Source organism: Sinohyriopsis cumingii, chromosome 15 (genome assembly GCF_028554795.1).
Source record: "Sinohyriopsis cumingii isolate HCF-2022 chromosome 15, ASM2855479v2, whole genome shotgun sequence".
NCBI lineage: Eukaryota > Metazoa > Mollusca > Bivalvia > Unionida > Unionidae > Sinohyriopsis > Sinohyriopsis cumingii.
Genome location: NC_142975.1, coordinates 48,837,046 through 48,856,585, shown reverse-complemented (window position 1 = coordinate 48,856,585; position 19,540 = coordinate 48,837,046). Strand labels below are relative to the sequence as shown.

The 19,540-nt window shown below is 35.0% G+C and overlaps 1 protein-coding gene across 8 annotated transcripts in view; it reads left to right on the top strand.

Moving 5' to 3' along the window:
• Positions 1-15,767, top strand: part of LOC149781770 (tumor protein 63-like) — a 154,305-nt gene extending 138,538 nt beyond the window's left edge. For all 8 annotated transcript variants that reach the window (XM_089935917.1, XM_089935916.1, XM_089935915.1 and 5 more), the window contains 3 exons: positions 6,910-7,158; positions 8,601-8,694; positions 9,466-15,767. In XM_089935917.1, coding sequence (XP_089792043.1) covers positions 6,910-7,158; positions 8,601-8,694; positions 9,466-9,735 — 613 coding nt within the window. In that variant the 3' untranslated portion in view covers positions 9,736-15,767. The remainder of the gene's footprint in view (positions 1-6,909; positions 7,159-8,600; positions 8,695-9,465) is intronic.
• The last annotated feature ends 3,773 nt before the right edge of the window (positions 15,768-19,540 follow it).

Here is a 19,540-nt window from a genome sequence, read left to right as displayed (position 1 = left end):
GATCAACTAGTACTAAATTACAAAACCATTAACCAGCTTCTTGAGAAACTTCTTGACAGAAGTTGAATAGATTTGATAGAAAGCATCCAGGCATTCAGTTTGGTCACCAGTCGCCATCTAGCTCAACTTACCATTTTTGACAACCATTTCACTTATGGCTGAATCGTTACGCTTTTTTCAGCAAATTACGTTTTCCATGAGACTGCATATAGATTACCCTTTTTTTTGCTACATTAAAAACTGAAGAAAAAAAACTAAAGCAATAAAAAGTTGTTTTGTCATTTTATTATCATCATTTTAATTCCACAAAAAAATTTGAGATTATTCTTTAAAAGTTTACTGCTGTGTAACAATAACATAAGAAGAATTTCCTTATTTGCTGTTCATATGATCCCATTTTTAAAAGAAGACATGGGTTTCTTCTAAAGTGCACATTGTCTAACAAATTCAATTTTGAAAAGCTAGTTATGTAGTGAACCAGTCTGTTTTTAAAGAAATGGCACCAGATGTTAAGTGAAACGCTTAACGGTGTGACTTGTGGATGTTATATTACAGAAAACGTTAGAACAGATGGAACTTTTCAAACTTCAAAACATATCAGATCAGAAAAAGTGACAACTCAGCACTACTTTACAAACTTTAAAAGAAGAATATGCAGATGGTGTAATACAGTACTGAGCACCTGACTGATCATTGCAGAGTTCCAGTTCACGATCATTCAGTGAAAGTGCTAAATATAAACAATTTGTCAGTATATTTTGTGTTTGTATTCTGGTTCTAATTCATATGGATTTTGCCCTTTGTGACAAGACATTTGACCAGCGGCTGAACCAGGTTAGTCGTAAAAATATATTTTCAGACATGCTGTAATTATGGCATGTAATATATAGATTAAACATTTATGCCCAAATTACACTTTTTTTGCCACTTATAATAGCAATAATTACACTTGTACCTCTCAGGGGGTTGGCATGTATGTCTTAGTGCTGCTACTACTGAATGGATGAATATCAACACGGGATTTACACTGAAAGATTTATGATGTCTAGGTGGTCATAAATGCAAATGGTTCTGATCTGTTGGCAAATTTAGTCAATGGTTGAACATCTTTTAGCTAATCCTCCTGTCTAGTTATTCCCAAATGAAAATGGTGGTGATCTGGTGTTCAGTATGGCCACTACAGTATTCATCTTTAAAATCTTGTCATCACTACTACTGATTGGATGGTTTTATCAACATAGGTTTTCATTGAAAGACTTTGTATGATATCTAGTTGGTCCTAAATGAAAATGGGTGGAAATCGGATGTCCAATATGGCCACCTCAGTGGCCGTCTTGAAAATCTTGTCACTACTCAAGAATGGATGGTCATATCAACATGGGTTTTTGACCCAAATATGTTTTACAGTGTCTAAAATGGTACCATTTGCACATTAAATATGGTCACTACAGCAACCATCTTGAAAAATCTCTCTATTTCTCCTGAATGGATGGTCATATAAACATAAGGTTTTACAAAATGGCTTCTTAAGATGTCTAGTTGATCATAAAAAATGATGGCAGTCTGAAATCTACAATGATCATGCTTTTATCACACTTTTTGTGACTTTTCAAGTCATCTTTGTGCTTTAACCAAAAGATTTCTTGTATCTCGGGGTATTAAGTAGAAGTGTTGCCAGTATGATATCCATTCTGGCCATCTTGGCAGCTATCTTAAAAATCTTATTAATATTATTCATGATGGAAAATTAAGTTTTCACCAGTAGATTTCTGTCATGTTGGTCCTTTATGAAAAATATGCCAATCTGACATGTAATATATCTACCACAGCAGCTAATTTGAAAATCTGTTTATCACTGAAAAATATCAGAGGTGGTTGAAACACTCTGCGGTTAAAGTGAAGAAGTGATCTTGTCTTATATTCCTGGAAATTCTTTTCAACCAGCAGTGTGTCAGTCACTTTGAGGGACTTGTGTTAAAACTTGATAAAGCAGAACTTTCCATTCTGTTGAAGAGAGCTTGTTTGCACTTGATATCAATTTTATAAAAGAAAACCAAAAGCAGTTCATTGTACTGACAAGTTGTTGGGTGAGTTTCAGTAGCATATTATCACTGCAGATTTTGTTTTTGTAACAAAAATAGGCAAAAATGTTATTTTCCTTAACACTAAGCCACATGGAATGGGATGTGGCAATTGAGTTGAAATTGTTTCTGTAAATACTTATGTATGACCAGTTGGATAGCACTTTACATTCTTAGATGTGTTCGAATGGCTGATTGGCTAACACAAGCATGTGACTAAAACCTTACAGATGTGTTGGAATGGCTGATTGGTTAGTACTATCAGATGACTACCTTACAATACTCAAATACAAGTCTATTATTCCATTATTGCTTAAAGTTGAAAGTTTTCGCTGACACTGTCTGATTCTAGAGGAAAATTTCTCATAGTTCATGATTACAGTTGAGATTTTCCTCAGACATTGATTGGAGCTTATTACAGCTGCAGTTTTCAAACAATCCAGTCTGGTTATTCCAGAAATTCATGCAAATTCTAAATAAGTAGTGTATTACAGTCAAGAATTTTCTTACATCAGTCTGCAGGGCCTTCAGTTAGATTTAAAGTTGGAGGATGAGTTGCCATAGTAGGCAGGTGGTTTGGGGGACCTACCCCAGTGGGGATAGGTTTTTTTCAAAGTAGTTGGGTGTAAAGTAAAAGTAGCCAGGAAAATTACAGAAAAATCCCAATAAGCTGTGTATTGACACATTGTACGCAAGGAGACTAAAACTGCATTTTGACATTTATGGTAACCATGGAACGAGTTTGTTTAAAAATATACACCAGCAAATGATATAAAATTCTAATTTCTATCAGTATGTGACTACAGAGACTATATCTTCCCTTGGTCCCAAGTACGTTTTTCTGGAATAGCCCTAAATCAATTTTTAATGCATTAAAATTAATTTTAATTTTAAGCATTTAGTCCAGTTTTTAAATGCATGCATATTATATGAAACAATCTAATTTGAAGCATTAAGTCCAAAGGTGCCATAAGCACAGTCTGTGTTGTATGATGGTTCAATTGATCAATATAAACTATGCTGTCAGTTCAAGTTCTTTCCAGTCTGTGCACATTTAAAAGGATAGTACATGATCATTGTGAGAACAGTTACTGGGATATCTGATTGAACGCAGACTGAATCATTCTAAGTCATCACTAAGCCATTTGATATATTCAGAAAGGCATGATTAATCTGGTTGTGCAAATTTGTGTTTTGCCAAGTTCACAGAGCACACCATTTAACTTCATTAAATGCATCTAGATACAAAATTGGAAGTAAAATAATTTTTTTTATAAAGTTCCAGTTAAGACCTCTGTCACAGACTATATAGCAATAAATTCATTCATGTCACACGATTTTGACCAAAATAATTTGTTTCAATGCATTTATTTTATGAATATAGCTAGCAGATTAAGGGATCATATAAGAGAAGAATAAATGCGCTTCAAGCAGCAGACAAATTTTGCCTATATCAAAAGTGAGCTGGAAATTTTACTCATTTCATCGGTGCCAGCCAAATTACTTTTGCCCCCATATTTACAATATTTTGACTTTTTAAATTCAAAAACCTTAAAATCCTTGAAAGTACAGAATTTTGACTTTTTAAATTCAAAAACCTTAAAATCCTTGAAAGCACAGAATTTTGACTTTTTAAATTCAAAAACCTTAAAATCCTTGAAAATTTTCATGTTAAAGTGCTTGAAACTAATTTTCACTGTATTGAAAGCTCTTTAATTATTTTTTGCTGTATGGTTCTTGGAATATCGGTATGATTAGTTCATCGACAATCATGCTCTGTTATGTTGCTGATTTCACATGTTCAGTCATGCTTTGGTTTATATTGTCTTTCTGTACGAGTTTGACTTTTACTGTATATAGTTGAGGTTTAGGAATTTTGAGGCAATGGACTCTTGGAAAATGTTTGAGCATACAAACTATGTATTTATTCAGCAGGTTGCCTTCAGTTGATTATCTTTTGACCTCCCCAGAATAAAGTTACATGTAACAAAGGATTTTACTTTAGTCTCAACTGTGGGTAAAGATTGCATGATATTAACAGGCCCAGATACACAAATGATGGCTGTGAAGTTTAAACTTCAGTCACAGTCTATCAACATTTCTTTTACTACAGAAGCAAGCGATAGTTTTGATTGGACTACTAAGCAGACAAAGCAACTAGGTCACATGGGAACTTTGAAATGGATAAGGTTATGTGACTTAAAAAATAAAATAGATAGGGCAGCTATCATTTTCAAACCAATTATAATCGATACAGATTGTTAGACAAGTAAAATTGGAGTTAGTGCAAGTGATTTTTCACCAACTCATTAAAAATGAAAGTGGGGCTGGCACAAGTGACTTTTCACTGATTAAAAGTGGAATTGAGTCAGTACAACTGATATATTAAAAGTAGGATTGGAGTCGGCGCTTGTGATATCTCACTGATTAAAAAGTAGAATTGTAGTTAGTGCAAGTGATTTTTCACTGATTAAAAATAGAAATGGATTTGGTGCACATGATTTTTCAAGTGGAATTTGGAGTCAGTGCAATTGATTTTCACTGATTAGATTAAAAGTGGGATTGGAGTTAGTGTATGTGATATTTCACTGACAGATTAAAAGTGGCATTGGAGTCAGTGTATGTGATATTTCACAGACCAATTAAAATTGGAATTGGAGTTAGTGTATGTGATGTTTCAGTGACATTAAAAGTGAAATTGGAGTCAGTACAAGTGGTTTTTCACAGACATGAAAAGTAAATTGTAGTCTGTGTACATATTTCACTGACTGATTACAAGTGGAATTGGAGTCAGTAAAAGTGATCTTTCAGTGACATTAAACATAGAATTGTAGTCTGCAAGTGATTTTTCACTGACTAAAGGTGGAATTGTAGTGCAAGTGATTTTTCACTAATGGATTAAAGGTGGAATTGAGGTAGGTGCAAAAGTAATTTGTCACTGACATTAAAAGTAGAACTGTAGTTGCTGAAAGTAATTTGTCACTGACATTAAAAGTAGACTGGAGTTGCTGAAAGTAATTTGTCACTGACATTAAAAGTAGAAGTGGAGTTGCTGAAAGTAATTTGTCACTGACATTAAAAGTAGAACTGGTATTGCTGAAAGTAATTTGTCACTGACATTAAAAGTAGACTGGAGTTGCTGAAAGTAATTTGTCACTGACATTAAAAGTAGAAGTGGAGTTGCTGAAAGTAATTTGTCACTGACATTAAAAGTAGACTGGAGTTGCTGAAAGTAATTTGTCACTGACATTAAAAGTAGACTGGATTGCTGAAAGTAATTTGTCACTGACATTAAAAGTAGACTGGAGTTGCTTAAAGTAATTTGTCACTGACATTAAAAGTAGAACTGGTATTGCTGAAAGTAATTTGTCACTGACATTAAAAGTAGACTGGAGTTGCTGAAAGTAATTTGTCACTGACATTAAAAGTAGAAGTGGAGTTGCTGAAAGTAATTTGTCACTGACATTAAAAGTAGAACTGGTGTTGCTGAAAGTAATTTGTCACTGACATTAAAAGTAGAACTGGTATTGCTGAAAGTAATTTGTCACTGACATTAAAAGTAGAACTGGTATTGCTGAAAGTAATTTGTCACTGACATTAAAAGTAGACTGGAGTTGCTGAAAGTAATTTGTCACTGACATTAAAAGTAGAACTGGTATTGCTGAAAGTAATTTGTCACTGACATTAAAAGTAGACTGGAGTTGCTGAAAGTAATTTGTCACTGACATTAAAAGTAGACTGGTGTTGCTGAAAGTAATTTGTCACTGACATTAAAAGTAGAACTGGTATTGCTGAAAGTAATTTGTCACTGACATTAAAAGTAGACTGGAGTTGCTTAAAGTAATTTGTCACTGACATTAAAAGTAGAACTGGTATTGCTGAAAGTAATTTGTCACTGACAGATTAAAAATCGAATTGGAGTGGTACAGGTGATTTTTCAATGATATTTTATAAATGGACATGTTATTAAGAAATGAGTATTGTTTCATAGATTGAAATAATTTGTAGTTTTAGACATATATACATGTCAAAAAAAAGTTTTGTATTAGCTATAATGTCTAAATCTAATTTGACATTCTTCATATTAGAAAGATAATCAAAGAATTAAAAAATGTAAAGTGTCACACCGGTAAAACAATCCCATTTTATTTCAGCGTCCTCCACAGACATGCCACTTTAAAAAAAAAATAAGGCCATTCCTGTAGTAAACATTAATATATGCTCAATGGATAAGAGGTGAAACAAATATCAAATTGACTCCTATCCTATACTGTTTTCTCAACTGAAGTTAGCTGGTTAATGTTGTTTTCATCTGAACTAATTCTATGTTGCATAGTATGCATTTTGCCATATTCCCTGTTTTTACAAATGCTGCCAAACTCAACATGGTAACTAAAATGAATATTTTGGTACTAGTTTTCTATTCAGATATTTGCAAAAATATATTTTGATTTGGATGTTGGGTTATTCATTTCAGCAGTAATAGTGGCCACCCCTTATAAACAGACCAGAGTTTAGGTCTCAGTAGTGATCAATGTAAAACTGTTGTGTTGTCTTGAGTTAATCTGATGCATTCACATTGTATGTATATTATCATTTGAATATGATCAAATAATGAGCAGAATATATTAAAAGTCATGCAAAATTCTTTTTTATCAGGCACTTGGATGTACAAAAAAATATTTAAAATAAGTTTTGGGATTAACTGAAGTCCAGTTGTATATCAGGTTCTTTGGCCAACAGAGGTGACTGTAATGTGGAAGTTCAGATGTGTACAAAATCTTGGCTGTTGTCACGTGTTACTGGAAAGATATTGTTTATTTTTCAGATCCTCTGCTACTACCAGAATTGTTTCCATATCCTCCAAGGAGAATTCCGGAACACTGCAACTTACAGACACGCACCAGCATACACTTCCTTTTAATACCACAGAGAGTGATAGCTCCATTTCCTCAAGCCCCGATTCCTTACAATCTCCGATCCAGTTGGCACAAAATGGTGGAATAGTACCTGCAGCAGTGAAAGAGGAAACAGTTTCTATGAATGGAGAAGCTTCAACAGATAGTTCTGTTATAAGGTAAAAACAGTGTGTCATAGAAAATGAAATAGATGGCACTGAAACAACACCAAAATTATTCCAACAGATGGGTGGAATTTTTATGTGCATATTGTTCCTGGGAGTTACGTGAATTCACTATATTTCACTGAGCACCAGTTTTGATGGATTTCATTGTTGCTGTGAACTAATTTTTTTAAAAACATAAAATAATGGTCTTACCTGTTCCCACTCCATTAAATAGTCCCCCCCCCCCCCCGCCAAAACAGTAAGACTGATACACAATGAAATAAAGAAATTCAGAATAATTGGTAAAAGTTTTAAGAACAAATATTTAAATTGTTTGATTGCAGGGTGGGGTGATAACAACAAATCTGGTTTGGCTTCTGGCTATATCATGTTCAAGCAGTGGGAACCTGGTAGATTCCAAGTTTAACACTATATCAACTGAACTACCATGGCTGCCCAAAAAATCTGATACTGTGAGTTCATTATTTTTGTGGGATCAATTTCAGTGGTGTTGTTTTTTGTTGTTGCAAAAAATGACACTTTGTCCATACAGAAATTTACGAGTTACAATGACTTTTAATCTTGAATGCTTTAGAGCCAAAATTGCATAAGTGACGCACTTTGATGGACAAACTCTTGTCTGGCATTCAGGTAAAATTTTACAACTACACGAGTGATAAACATTGCATGGGTGAGAGTTTTCTATATAAATATAGAATTCAGTATTGGAGAAGTTGCCATCAACATTTTTTGAAAGCCGTGTAGATCTGTCAGATTTTGATGGGAGGATTCTCCAGTATTTAAATAAAATGCAAACAGTTAGTATATTTTGAAATTTCTATGTTATTTCATCAAATATTACCCAGAATTCAGCACAGTGTTAATATAAGCCTCTATTCTACTAAGATCCCAGCTATTTTCAAATCTAGCTACATTCTGGTTGGTAGCCATGTGGCTGTTATCTGTAAGAAGTGACAGTTCACAGCAAGGGTTCTGAAATAAATGGAGGTGGGCATGGAAGAATACCTTCAAAACTGACCAAGTTAGGCATGTTAAAAAAAATTTTGAATCCTGGAGCCTCTTCAGGTTGACACATGACCTCAGATTTTGCTTTTATTATCAACTTCTCCCACTTTAACTCATGGATTGGTCAGCAGGCCATTGGAATATTTGTTATGTTATTGGTGTTTGCAGCAGCCTGCAGAGAGATCAATTGTACCTGATGAGTGTGGTAAATCAAAGTAGGGATCAAATTTCATCCATTGTAAGAACTGTAATATTTGCCGGTTGCAAGTTAAAAAAAAAAACAACCTAAAAAGTATATTTCATAGGACCAATAATGTTAACAGAAGTAATGTATGCTTGCAGGTTTTGATCAACATTTATTGAGGCAAGGGAAAAAATTCTTATTTTGTTCAACTTTTTTATGACAGTCTCCTTTTAACCTCTTGCAGTTGGCTGACAAGCCTAGGTCTGGCAGCATACATCGATAACTTCCATGAGCAGGGTCTATACAGCATCATGCAGCTTGATGACTTCACAATGGAGGTAAGTGTGTTGGAATTTTAAGTACTCTTAGGAAATAGCAACCAGTCTACACTTCATTGGCAGATTTTTGTAATGTAGCACTGGCAAAATGGTGGTAGCTAACATAACAGTATGCTTCTTTTTTTTTTGCAAGCAGCTATCACAAATGTGAAAGGGAAGGTAGACAGTATTGGAGGAATAATTAATGATAATTGTATATTATATTAGGTGCTAACAAGCAGAATAGATGTATACTTTTATACCGTCAAAAGCACAGGAACAGGATCAGAGTATTTGAACTACTGATTAATCCTTATAAACTGCATATAGCTAAATCTGCCGACACTTTATGCATTCAAGATCTTGGTCTGTGCAGTTCGATCCAACTCGTAGGAAATTATATATAATGTATAGATCAGGTGCCCATGAATATCTGCAGGAATTATATGTCCTTGAGAGTATTTGGATAAATAAATTGCCTCAAGAGGATTTGGAGAAATAACTTAATTGAAGTAAAGAGTTACAAATATCTGATCATGTGAGAAACACCCGACACTTAGTTTTTTGTTTCTTTCCATTACAAGATGAAAAAAGAGCTCATCATAGACGTATCGTATATTCATGTTGACATAAAATCCTTAGAGGTGTATAAAGATGGCTTGATATAATTTGGAGTTGACGCCATCTGCCTCAGTAATGCATGCTTAGTTAACTGTCAAATCAATATTCAGCTTAGCAAAATGTGAAAACTGGCCTCTTTGTTATAAGAAGATATCTGAAACTTTTTTGCAGGATCTGCAGAAGATGAAGATCGGTAACAGCCATCGCACAAAGATCTGGAAATCTATCCTGGATTACAGGAATGCTGGAACGATAACAGACACACAGTCCCAGGACTTGCAACGAACAACCAGCAGCACTTCCACAGTCAGCATCAACTCACAAAACAGCATATCACAAAATAGCACATACTGCCCTGGCTATTATGAGGTCACACGATATACTTTCAAACATACCATCTCCTTCGAGAATGATTTTGTCAAGAAATTAAAGCATGACTGAATGTTCAGACTGATATTTATCACTCTATGTCATAATTATGACTTGTTTTTGCATGTGACTGCCTTGAGAAAACTGGCATATTTTTTTTCACAAACACTTGATATATGTACATATAAATATATATTCTTCCGGTTGGAATGGTCATATGAACCTCAACTGATTTTCACTGACACATTAATTGCCAAGACTGAGGTGCAAAGCACTCTTTTCTGTGGTTCATTATTGTCTCACCTGCAAAGTATCGACAAAACATATATATCACTTTTTTTCTTTTCTTTTTACAACATTGTCATTGTTTGGAGTAGGCATTTGCATGTAGCTCAGTTTGGCTGACTTGTGTAAGCATAATCATGAACCTTTATGGGCGATTTATCATGGAAGACAACTGCAACCTACTTCATACAACAGTGACTTTGCTGGTTTATGGAACATTCCTCAGCCGAGCAGGTGAGACATCATTCCATGTTATTCTTGTGCATTTTTGTCAATGTGTATGGTAAATTCTGGACAAGGAAGTGATTATCCTTTGCAAGGTTACATTTCTAATGTGCAGAGTATTTTAGCATATGCTCTCTGTGAGAGGCTGGCATGTGGCTCTATTTTGACCTCTCAAATCATGTTAGTATCATTATAAAAAAAAAGAAGAAATAAACATATTGTTCGTTTATCTCACCATTTATTTTTCATGTCCCATTTAATGGCACTGAAGAGGCAAAACATCGTTGTGTTACCTTGCTAGCTATGTCACCATGACAATGCTCATTGATTTCTCTAAACAAATATTTCAGTGAATGTGTTCATTTTGACAACAAACCAAGATAGATCATTGTGTTCAAGACTTGTGACCTTGAAAGGTCAATCTTATTTATGTGACATAAGTGTTCAAAACTCATTAGACATTAGGGCAGGGGACATAATGATAATAGGTCTAAATTATAGCATTCCAATCAGATCCATAGATTAGGGCACACTGTTGTAGAAGACCAGTTATGAAGGGTTAGAATTTCAGAGTGGTTATTTTCATTTATTTATATGGCAACAGAGAGAGACAGACAGCTATTACCACCACTTTAAGGTTGTTGTTTTTTTTTTAATGTGGATTATCCATTTTTATTTGGGACATGTATATTGTTCCAAAATATCACAAGCTTGCTTTATTTTGTTGAAGAGGAACAAAGGCTTACATTCTTGGGATGATGTAAACACTATATCTGAGCAAGTCAGACATATGGATAGATGATTTTAAAGATGTAGGTATTTTTTAAAAAATTGCAAATATACCAAACAGAAGGGTTAGTGTCACTCATATTTGATCATCTCCTCACCTTTGTTTTACATGCAGATTCCGTCCCAAGACAGACGTGCTTTAAATTGTTTCAAATTTTAAAATCATTTAAACTTTGTTTCATTTATGATAAATATATTTATGAAGATGTTCCAAGAAGTACAACAATATTTATACAGATAGATTATTTTCTATTACTGATTTTTGCATATTTTTGTTTCACACAAGACGATCTTCAGGTAATGGACAGATTTTTGTCCACTGAAGATTTGTTGGTTTTGTTTGTTGCCAATACTTGTTTTTTTTTTTAAATTCATATAGACTTGAATGAAGGTACCCTCAACTTTTTTAACGTTTTCAAAATTTAATATTTTTTGCCATATTAAATTGATCCAGTTCTGTATATTCCAACTTTTAATGTATGATTATTTGTGCAACAGGACAGAATCATTTAAATTAGAACTACTAACATGTGGTGTGAAATGTGGCAATAATAACTTGATATTCCTAAATTTGATCTGTGCATATTCAAAAAGCATTTATAGTAGTATGTGTTGTCAAAGAAAAGTATTTTCTTTTTGCACAGAAAAATATATGTATGTATGAAAGGATTTGTTATTTTGTATATTAAGTCTTGTATGCAAACGTACATTACATTTCCTGATAGCTGCCTACATCGCTAATCTTGGATAGCCGCAATCATGGACATGACACATCCAGCTGCAAACAGCACAGACCTGGATCTGCGGTCAGATCATATCGCCCATATAACATTTTGCACCCCTATGTCATCAAAACCTTTGTCTGTTGTCTCCATGGGTTAAAACAGAATAACTTAGCTAAGTTCTGCTGAAGTTTCCATGGCATGAATTGAAATCCTGACAATGAGGGTGGCAGCTGAAAGACATTTATTCGTCAATTGATACATTATTAGGCATACCTTATAAAGGAATCACTCTATGACCCATTATTACTATATGCAAAGAATTAGGGTTTTTTCTCTCACTAATTGCGCACCAGCGCCACAGAGAAGAAAAGATCAAGTTAATTTTAATCTTCATTAAATGTCAGATGTTTTCGGACTTTTCGAGGGAATGCAGTTTGTACAAAACATTTTTACCATGCATTTAAAGGGTCATTTTAATTACCTTTTAAGCAGTTTTATCATATTTACTGACAGTTTTTCTAATATAATGTTTCCATTTATTTGGAAGGGTTTATCTACCTAAAATTTCTGTATCATTTTTAGAACTTAATTGACACTTTATGGCCCAGATGTTCTGATGTGTCCTTTAAACCTAGCACACAATACATGCTTACACTGACACACTTTCATTCTCCAGGTGGCATTTTTCAACATAGTGGAAGGGGTGAAGTAGCCCATTGTTAGTGATAGGGCAAATCTGGGTCCTTGCTGTTCAGTTTTACAGAGTATATATAGTAATGTTTTTTTTAATTAACTGCCAACATTTTCAAAGCAACAGAAGTCCTTCGGGGAAAATGCTGTATCCAATTTATGGGATTTCTTTGTCTATACAACTGTATAGATTATAATGACAGTTGTTGTACATTTAAATGGAGAGAATAAAAGTCATATGCTGATGACAATAATCCAGGTAACATGCCAAATTTGGTTTCTGCATTACATTATATGTTCACCTTTTAGTTACCCCAAAAAATAATTTGGTACTTTGAAGAACCTTACTGATTTTGTCATGAAAAATGCCTAGGTCACTGAAACAAGAAAATGGTTGCTGTACTTTTAAATCACAGACCTTGCCCAGATGTATTGGATGGCTTGCACTTGGAGCAATAAATAAGCAGGTTTATTTTGTGGTCAAGGTATTAGTTAATCGGGTGGCAGTATGATATTGCCATTGACTGTACTCTTTACACAAATTTAATTTTAAAAAGTTCTAAATAAGAACAAGAAAAATTAAAAGTGAAAAATCTGCAATTACTTACCCCACCCATTTGATCTATATTCAGGTTATGATTGTGCTTGGGATTGCATTGAATGAAAGTTTTTTTAATGTTTCTTTTGTATACATTTTTATAAAAGCAAAGTTTCTATTGCTAGTTTGTTATTGAAGATGGTATAACTGAAGTTGATGAACTAATTTGTATACAGACTTATTTAACATGTACAGATATGCTTCCGTATTTATTTAAATGCCTCATTAATAGTCTGATAGCTCTCTGCTATTGACTAATATATAGGGCCAATACAAAAATAGTTTTATAAAGTATGTTGCTCGAGGGATTTGTGATGGACCAGTACCATACATACATACAAGTTTATTCGACAACAGACTGCGTATCTGTGTTTATTAGGAGTAATCAGACCCTTATTTGCTGGTACATTATATGACGGTAGATCAGGGTCCATGTTTGTAGTTAAATTGGACTTGTATATATGGGGAAATTGGTTTTACTGTGCTATATCTGTTTAATCCTTAAAAGTTCCATTGATTTCAACAAAATACTGCTCCAATATTCTTATGAACAAGTAATTACACAAACCCATTTTGGGTATTTGTGTTCAGGTGAACAGCTCAGATTCTATTCACCATGTAATTGTTGTGTTTGATCGGCATCTAGAGTCTATTTAGAAAGAAAACAGAAGTTTGTAAGATTTTGTATTGATATTCCATTAACAAAAAATCTGTTAAGTATAAAGGCAATGAAAGTCTTAAGCAACAAGTTCAAAGCTCTGTTCTCAGCTTTGGGGCAGTGGCTGCACAGTTGGTAGAATGTTGGACTTGTAATACAAGTATCATAGGTTTCATGTACACCAAGGCTAATCTCCTTGGAAAAGGCATTTGGCTCCCATTTGCTCTGCACAACTTGGCTATTAAAAACTTGCCATCTTTTGTCTCTTGTTTTTGCTGAGCAGTGTTCATTGTACTTGCAATGCCTATTGCCTGTACACAGATTGTTATACCTGCAGTATAAAATTATCCTTCACAACTGTTTGGCTTTTATTTCAGTATTGATGGCTTTAATAGCATGCAATTTATTAAGGTACGTTTCCTATTTTTACATAACATGAATGACATTAGTAATGTAGTAGTGATGTGAAACTATTAACATCAACTTCATTCAAATCGGCAGAGTTACATGGTAGGTCCGATTGAGTAATCTGCTCTTGCAGTAGAGATGTATGTAACTGTCTATACACGTATACTGTAATGTACTCTTTTGTTAATGATTTAAAATGTGCTTTCATGCTTTACTATTTGATCGCAGTATTCAATTTTTTTAAGGCTGCTTAGCGAGTCTTTTGGAATCTGCTGTGAGGAGTCTTATTGACATAGCAGAGGAAAATTGTTAATGCAAGTTTCATATTTAAAATGTTGGAAGTTTATTTCAATCTAAGATCACAAAATAAAAAATGGGAGAAATTCACTCAGGCAGTTCGAGTCTCCTAAAGATTACAGGTTATGATGCTGAAAAGAAATGGAAAAATTTGTTGATTTTCAGTTGTATTTATTTAATTGGAACCTTACTGAGTCTTTGGTTATTGGTGTTTTGAAAATTTAGATGTTATAGTAAATGAAGCTAATTTGTATCTTTGCTTAAACAACATGCAGTAACTTAATTTGGTCTTTTTTTTTTACTTTGTTAAAGTGCAATAAATGGTAGTCAGTATGTAGACATCTTGTTTGATGCAGTTGTCACTTTAGTGATGGGATGTTTATGTGTAGTTTGAAATCCAATTCTGAATAAACTATCAACAGTGATGGAATGTTTAGATCCATAGTTAGAAATCCGATTGAATGAACTTGAGTTTTCATTGGCAAGAATATTTAAAGTTTGAATATAAACATTTTTTACAGTAAAGATGCATCACTCTTACATATACGACTTCACATGTCGTATTTTGGTAAATTTATTGAGGAAAGTTGCATCCGATAGCTCTGTTCCCAGACTGTCTGCATTAAGCTGACATTTTGCACTATGTAAATATATTTGTTTTATTATCGTGCTTTTTACTGAAACCTAGTTCAGTTTTATCTCGTGGTTAGCTGCACATAGTTGATTTATAATTCCTGGCCAATTATAGAAAAGAGAAGAAAAAAATATTTATGCAGTTGTTGTGCTAACATGTCACTCAACTGTGTGACACGCAAGAAACTATTTGGCAGATAGTGTTGTAAAAGGAAATTTTCAAGAGCTTATAAACAAGTTCTCTTAATATTATGATATGCCTTGACAATGCATCAAAGAAAAATGTCCAGATGATAGTTCAGTTGTCAACAGTCATCACTTTCTTTAGTTGCTAAAGCTCAGCTAAAATTTCTTTACAGTGTTAAAAATGTGATGTGCATTTTCTTTTCTTAATATCATTTGTACATTTACATTTTCTCAATGTCCGCTATATGCCATCAACAAACACGAATCTACATGCATAACAAAGTTGGTCATTGTTACATCGACTCCAGTAACAGCAATGGGAAATAATCGGTTCATCAGTTGAAATTGTCCTTTCTGGAGGAAGGGTAGTATCTATTTTTTTACTAATCGTTTAAAAGTATTTACTGGAACAAGCTCATCGTTACCAGCTAAGAGTTGGTGCTCTGCTTTATAGTGCATTTCAATTGTACTCTCACTAACCGCTGTGTTCAACCATTAAACATTACATATACACAAACCATGTAACCATCTTTTGTACCAAGTTTGTAATACCTAAATCAAAACCTGTAAAACTATTTGAGTTGATGTTAATAAATATCTCTGAATTTGACCGACTTGACTATTTCTTGTTTTTTTTTACAGCAGTAGCTTTCATGAATTGCTAACGGGCATAAACATGGAGGTAACAGTGATCTTGTTGGTCATCTTTTATATATTGGGCATCAATTTGTGAACTGTTTTTTATCATCTATTGTCTGTGCATGGAACAACCACAGTACTGTGGTGATTTAAACTAGAACAAGTGCATTCCTCTTGTGATACCTGAAAATTACTAAAGAGTGTTGAGGATGGCGGCTCGCTACACTTGCAGCTCAGACTATGGATGTTTCGTCCCGCATAAATGGATATTTCAGCCCAAGGTAGTGGACATTATTCACCACTTTACTGGACATACCGGACTATGCCATTGCAACATTTAACAAATATAAATGCTTAAATTCAGTTGTTTTTTATTTGAAAATATGTGATAATATTATATTCCTTTACTGAAAAGTTTCCATGACAATCAAACCTTGCTTCAGTGTTTATACATTGATAACACATTGAGAGGATTCCAGAACTACGAAGACCAAACAAGCTACCGGACTGTAATTAAACCCAAAGAACACTTGCTAGATAATCATGTTTGTTTAAAATGTGGTTCTCTTGAAATTATAATATATTTTTGAAACAAGTTTTTAAAAAAATGATTTTATTTCTTTTTTCATGTATCGTCTCGTGTTAATGCATTTACATAACGGCTGCAAATGGTTGATAAGGGTATATAAAAGAAAATATAGTAAGACTTTTTATCGTCATAGAAGATTGGTAATAGGCCGATACTTAGATTATATTTACTTCTGATTCTCTTAACAGATGGATGCAGGTAACTTATGGTGATGAATTTCAATAAAAGCGGCAACAAGCGGAGATAATGAGGTATGAAATGAAATCTGAACAGTAAAGTGGGGGACAATGATAAAAATTTCTACAAATGTCTGAAATATCCATTGAAGTGAGGCAAAATGTCCTGACCGAAACTTCCAAGTACCAGGTGGGGGCGAAATATCCACTACTATGGGCCGAAATGTCCAGCGAACTGTGATGTGAAATGTCCTTCGCCGCAACGTCCATTGGGCGAAACTTCCAGTTACCTTGCAGCTCGTCACAAGTTATAGCCCGTTACTTCCAAGCCTTCTCTAAGTAAAGGATCACTTTGGGTGGCAAAGACTTGAGAACAAGTTAAGAGAAATCTCTTGAAAACGGAGGCACCAAGCTGGACATCTTAGACCGAAATTATCTAACGCACTGTACTGGTTAGATTGATGCACGAGACTGCCTATACACGGGATCATCGTCTGCAGGAAATGTTTAGTAGCACTATGCAGGTTAGACTGATATAGGTGTGCCTGTACAAACGGGACGTCGTCGGCAGCAAGTGCCTCAGTGGCGTCGCTAGGGGGGTGCGGACCGCACCGGGTGACACCATCTCAGAGAGGTGACACCAGAATGAAAAATTGCAAATTTTACAGAGCACACACTGCTCGGTCTAGTCGGATTTCATAAGCGGATAACCGATCATAGTTAAATACATGACTAGCAGGCACAGCAGTGGCGTCGCTAGGGGGATGCGGGGGGTGCGGACTGCACCGGGTGACACCATCAGAGGGGGTGACACCAAAATGACATTACTAAGGATTCTGTATGGTCTGTTACGGAAGGAGGACCATGGGGGTGACACCATGAGCTACCGCACTGGGTGACACCAACCCGAGTGACGCCACTGAAGTGCCTAGCAGCAATTTGCGGGATAGACTTCGTTATAACTATGTTCATGAACTGGATTCTTTGGTACTCGGGCACTAAGCTGGGCACACTGTGCAGGAAGATCCTAATGGCACTATGCGAGTCGTGGAACTGGACAAAGTTTGTTCTTCTGGTGGCTGACATTGTATGCTCAAATATAGTTGTATCCCACTGCGATCAGAGGTATATGACCTAGTCCTGTCGTGAAGGAACAGGGCCATCCTGGCCGGCACGACATTGTCCAGTTCTTGAGATTGGGGCAGGTATGGGGTATTAATCCTCTTAGCCAGTCCTTACTTTTGATATGCAAGATAAGAACGTAAACTGTTGAACTCTCTATCTTGCTCCACAGTAAATGATATGGTTTCAAACCCTTGCATGCAAGCTAGTGTATTCATCCCTCGGGTTTTGCTTCTGCACCTTTCCCCTTAGTAACCATAAAATTGCCACCCATTGACTTCTGTCACAAATACGCCAATCAATTTTAAAAAATGACAACTAGAGTCAGCTACACATGTAGAGTAGTTGTCAGGCTGGTCTCACCCATAGTCTAAATCAGCAAGACAAAAAAACATATGCGCGTGTGGTTTCCACGCGTCTTGCCTTTTGAACTTGAAAGTGTCCATGCATAGCTAAATGCAATGACAATTACCTGCAGAAGGGCGCAAGTGGCCTTGAGTAATTAGAGCGTCACTATTAATACTTGTGAAGTGGGCGCTAATTAATCAGTTGTACTTGGACTCTGGTCACAATTATTTTTTCTGTATTGTCTCTACATCTAATTCCCAGTACAGAACTATCCACCGTGTCCAAATCATAAATGGTGTGCTAATACAAAATACCTTCTAGATGAATTCACTTAAAGTTATTGGCATACATATCCGGCATTTTTTACAGGCTAAACTGGAAACAAAACCATGTACAATGGTTCACATTTCAATTCCAGGTGAGCATCAATGCCTCACTACTCAATGTCGCCAAAATACATGATAATGTTTAAATTCTTAAGAATAATCAATCAGTTACCTTTAAATCAATAACAAGAATGCCTAAATCTAACTCGTGTATCACATACAAAATGAGCAAGGGAAACAATATCTGAAAAATAAACTGGGACTAAAAATGGATAAAAAGTTTTTATATGTGGTAAATTAAATGTCGTAAATACTGCTACAAATATTTCAAGGAATTTCATCCATGAATATGATTGTTACAGGCTTTTATCGGACACAATTGTATTATAAACAAGTTCAAAATAGCCGACTGTTAAGGCAACAAAACCTTTACCTGCAATTATTTATAACATGAAAGAGAACACTTTTTTGAAGCCGGGAAATATTCCACATAACAAAGGAATCAGATTTCCGACTGAAAATATTCTACCAAGCTACAGTGCTGCATCTGCTCAAGTGACCAAAGAATGGATGCAGGGAAGTTCTCTCTCATGGCAATGACGAAGCCTGAGGTCTCGAGTAAGTTGTGACATCAGACTGTAATGGTACACCTGGTCTGCTAGAATTATGCGGCCATCATCCAAAGCAAGATTTACTCTGAAAGAGTTGTGAATAAGCATGATGGGACACGTATGATCTGTATGAAAAATGTTGAAATAATCTATCCCATGGCAACGATATCATCCATTCCCATTGCAACCAATCACAGATGGGCGAGACCTGAATTTCAAATTGGTAGCGAAACAAAAGGGGGTCTTGCTTGGAAGGATACAACGTGTGCAAACTAGTTTCAAGTCACCAAAATACAAGTTCTACAAGGAGATAAAAACTAAACCTGGGCCAAATCCTGCTTCCGTAAAAATGCTTCAAGCTGGACTAGAGGATACACAATTGAGCAACACCAGGGCTAGATACCTACTTGCAGACACTGACATTGCACAACTTAGCAGAATATCTATGCAAAGGGCTACCAACACTGTAGATAACGCTACTTTGGGGCTAAATGAAATGGACATGTCAGACACACTGAAACTAATAAACTGACGTCATGGGTCATGTGCAACAGGATGCTGAGCAAATAAAT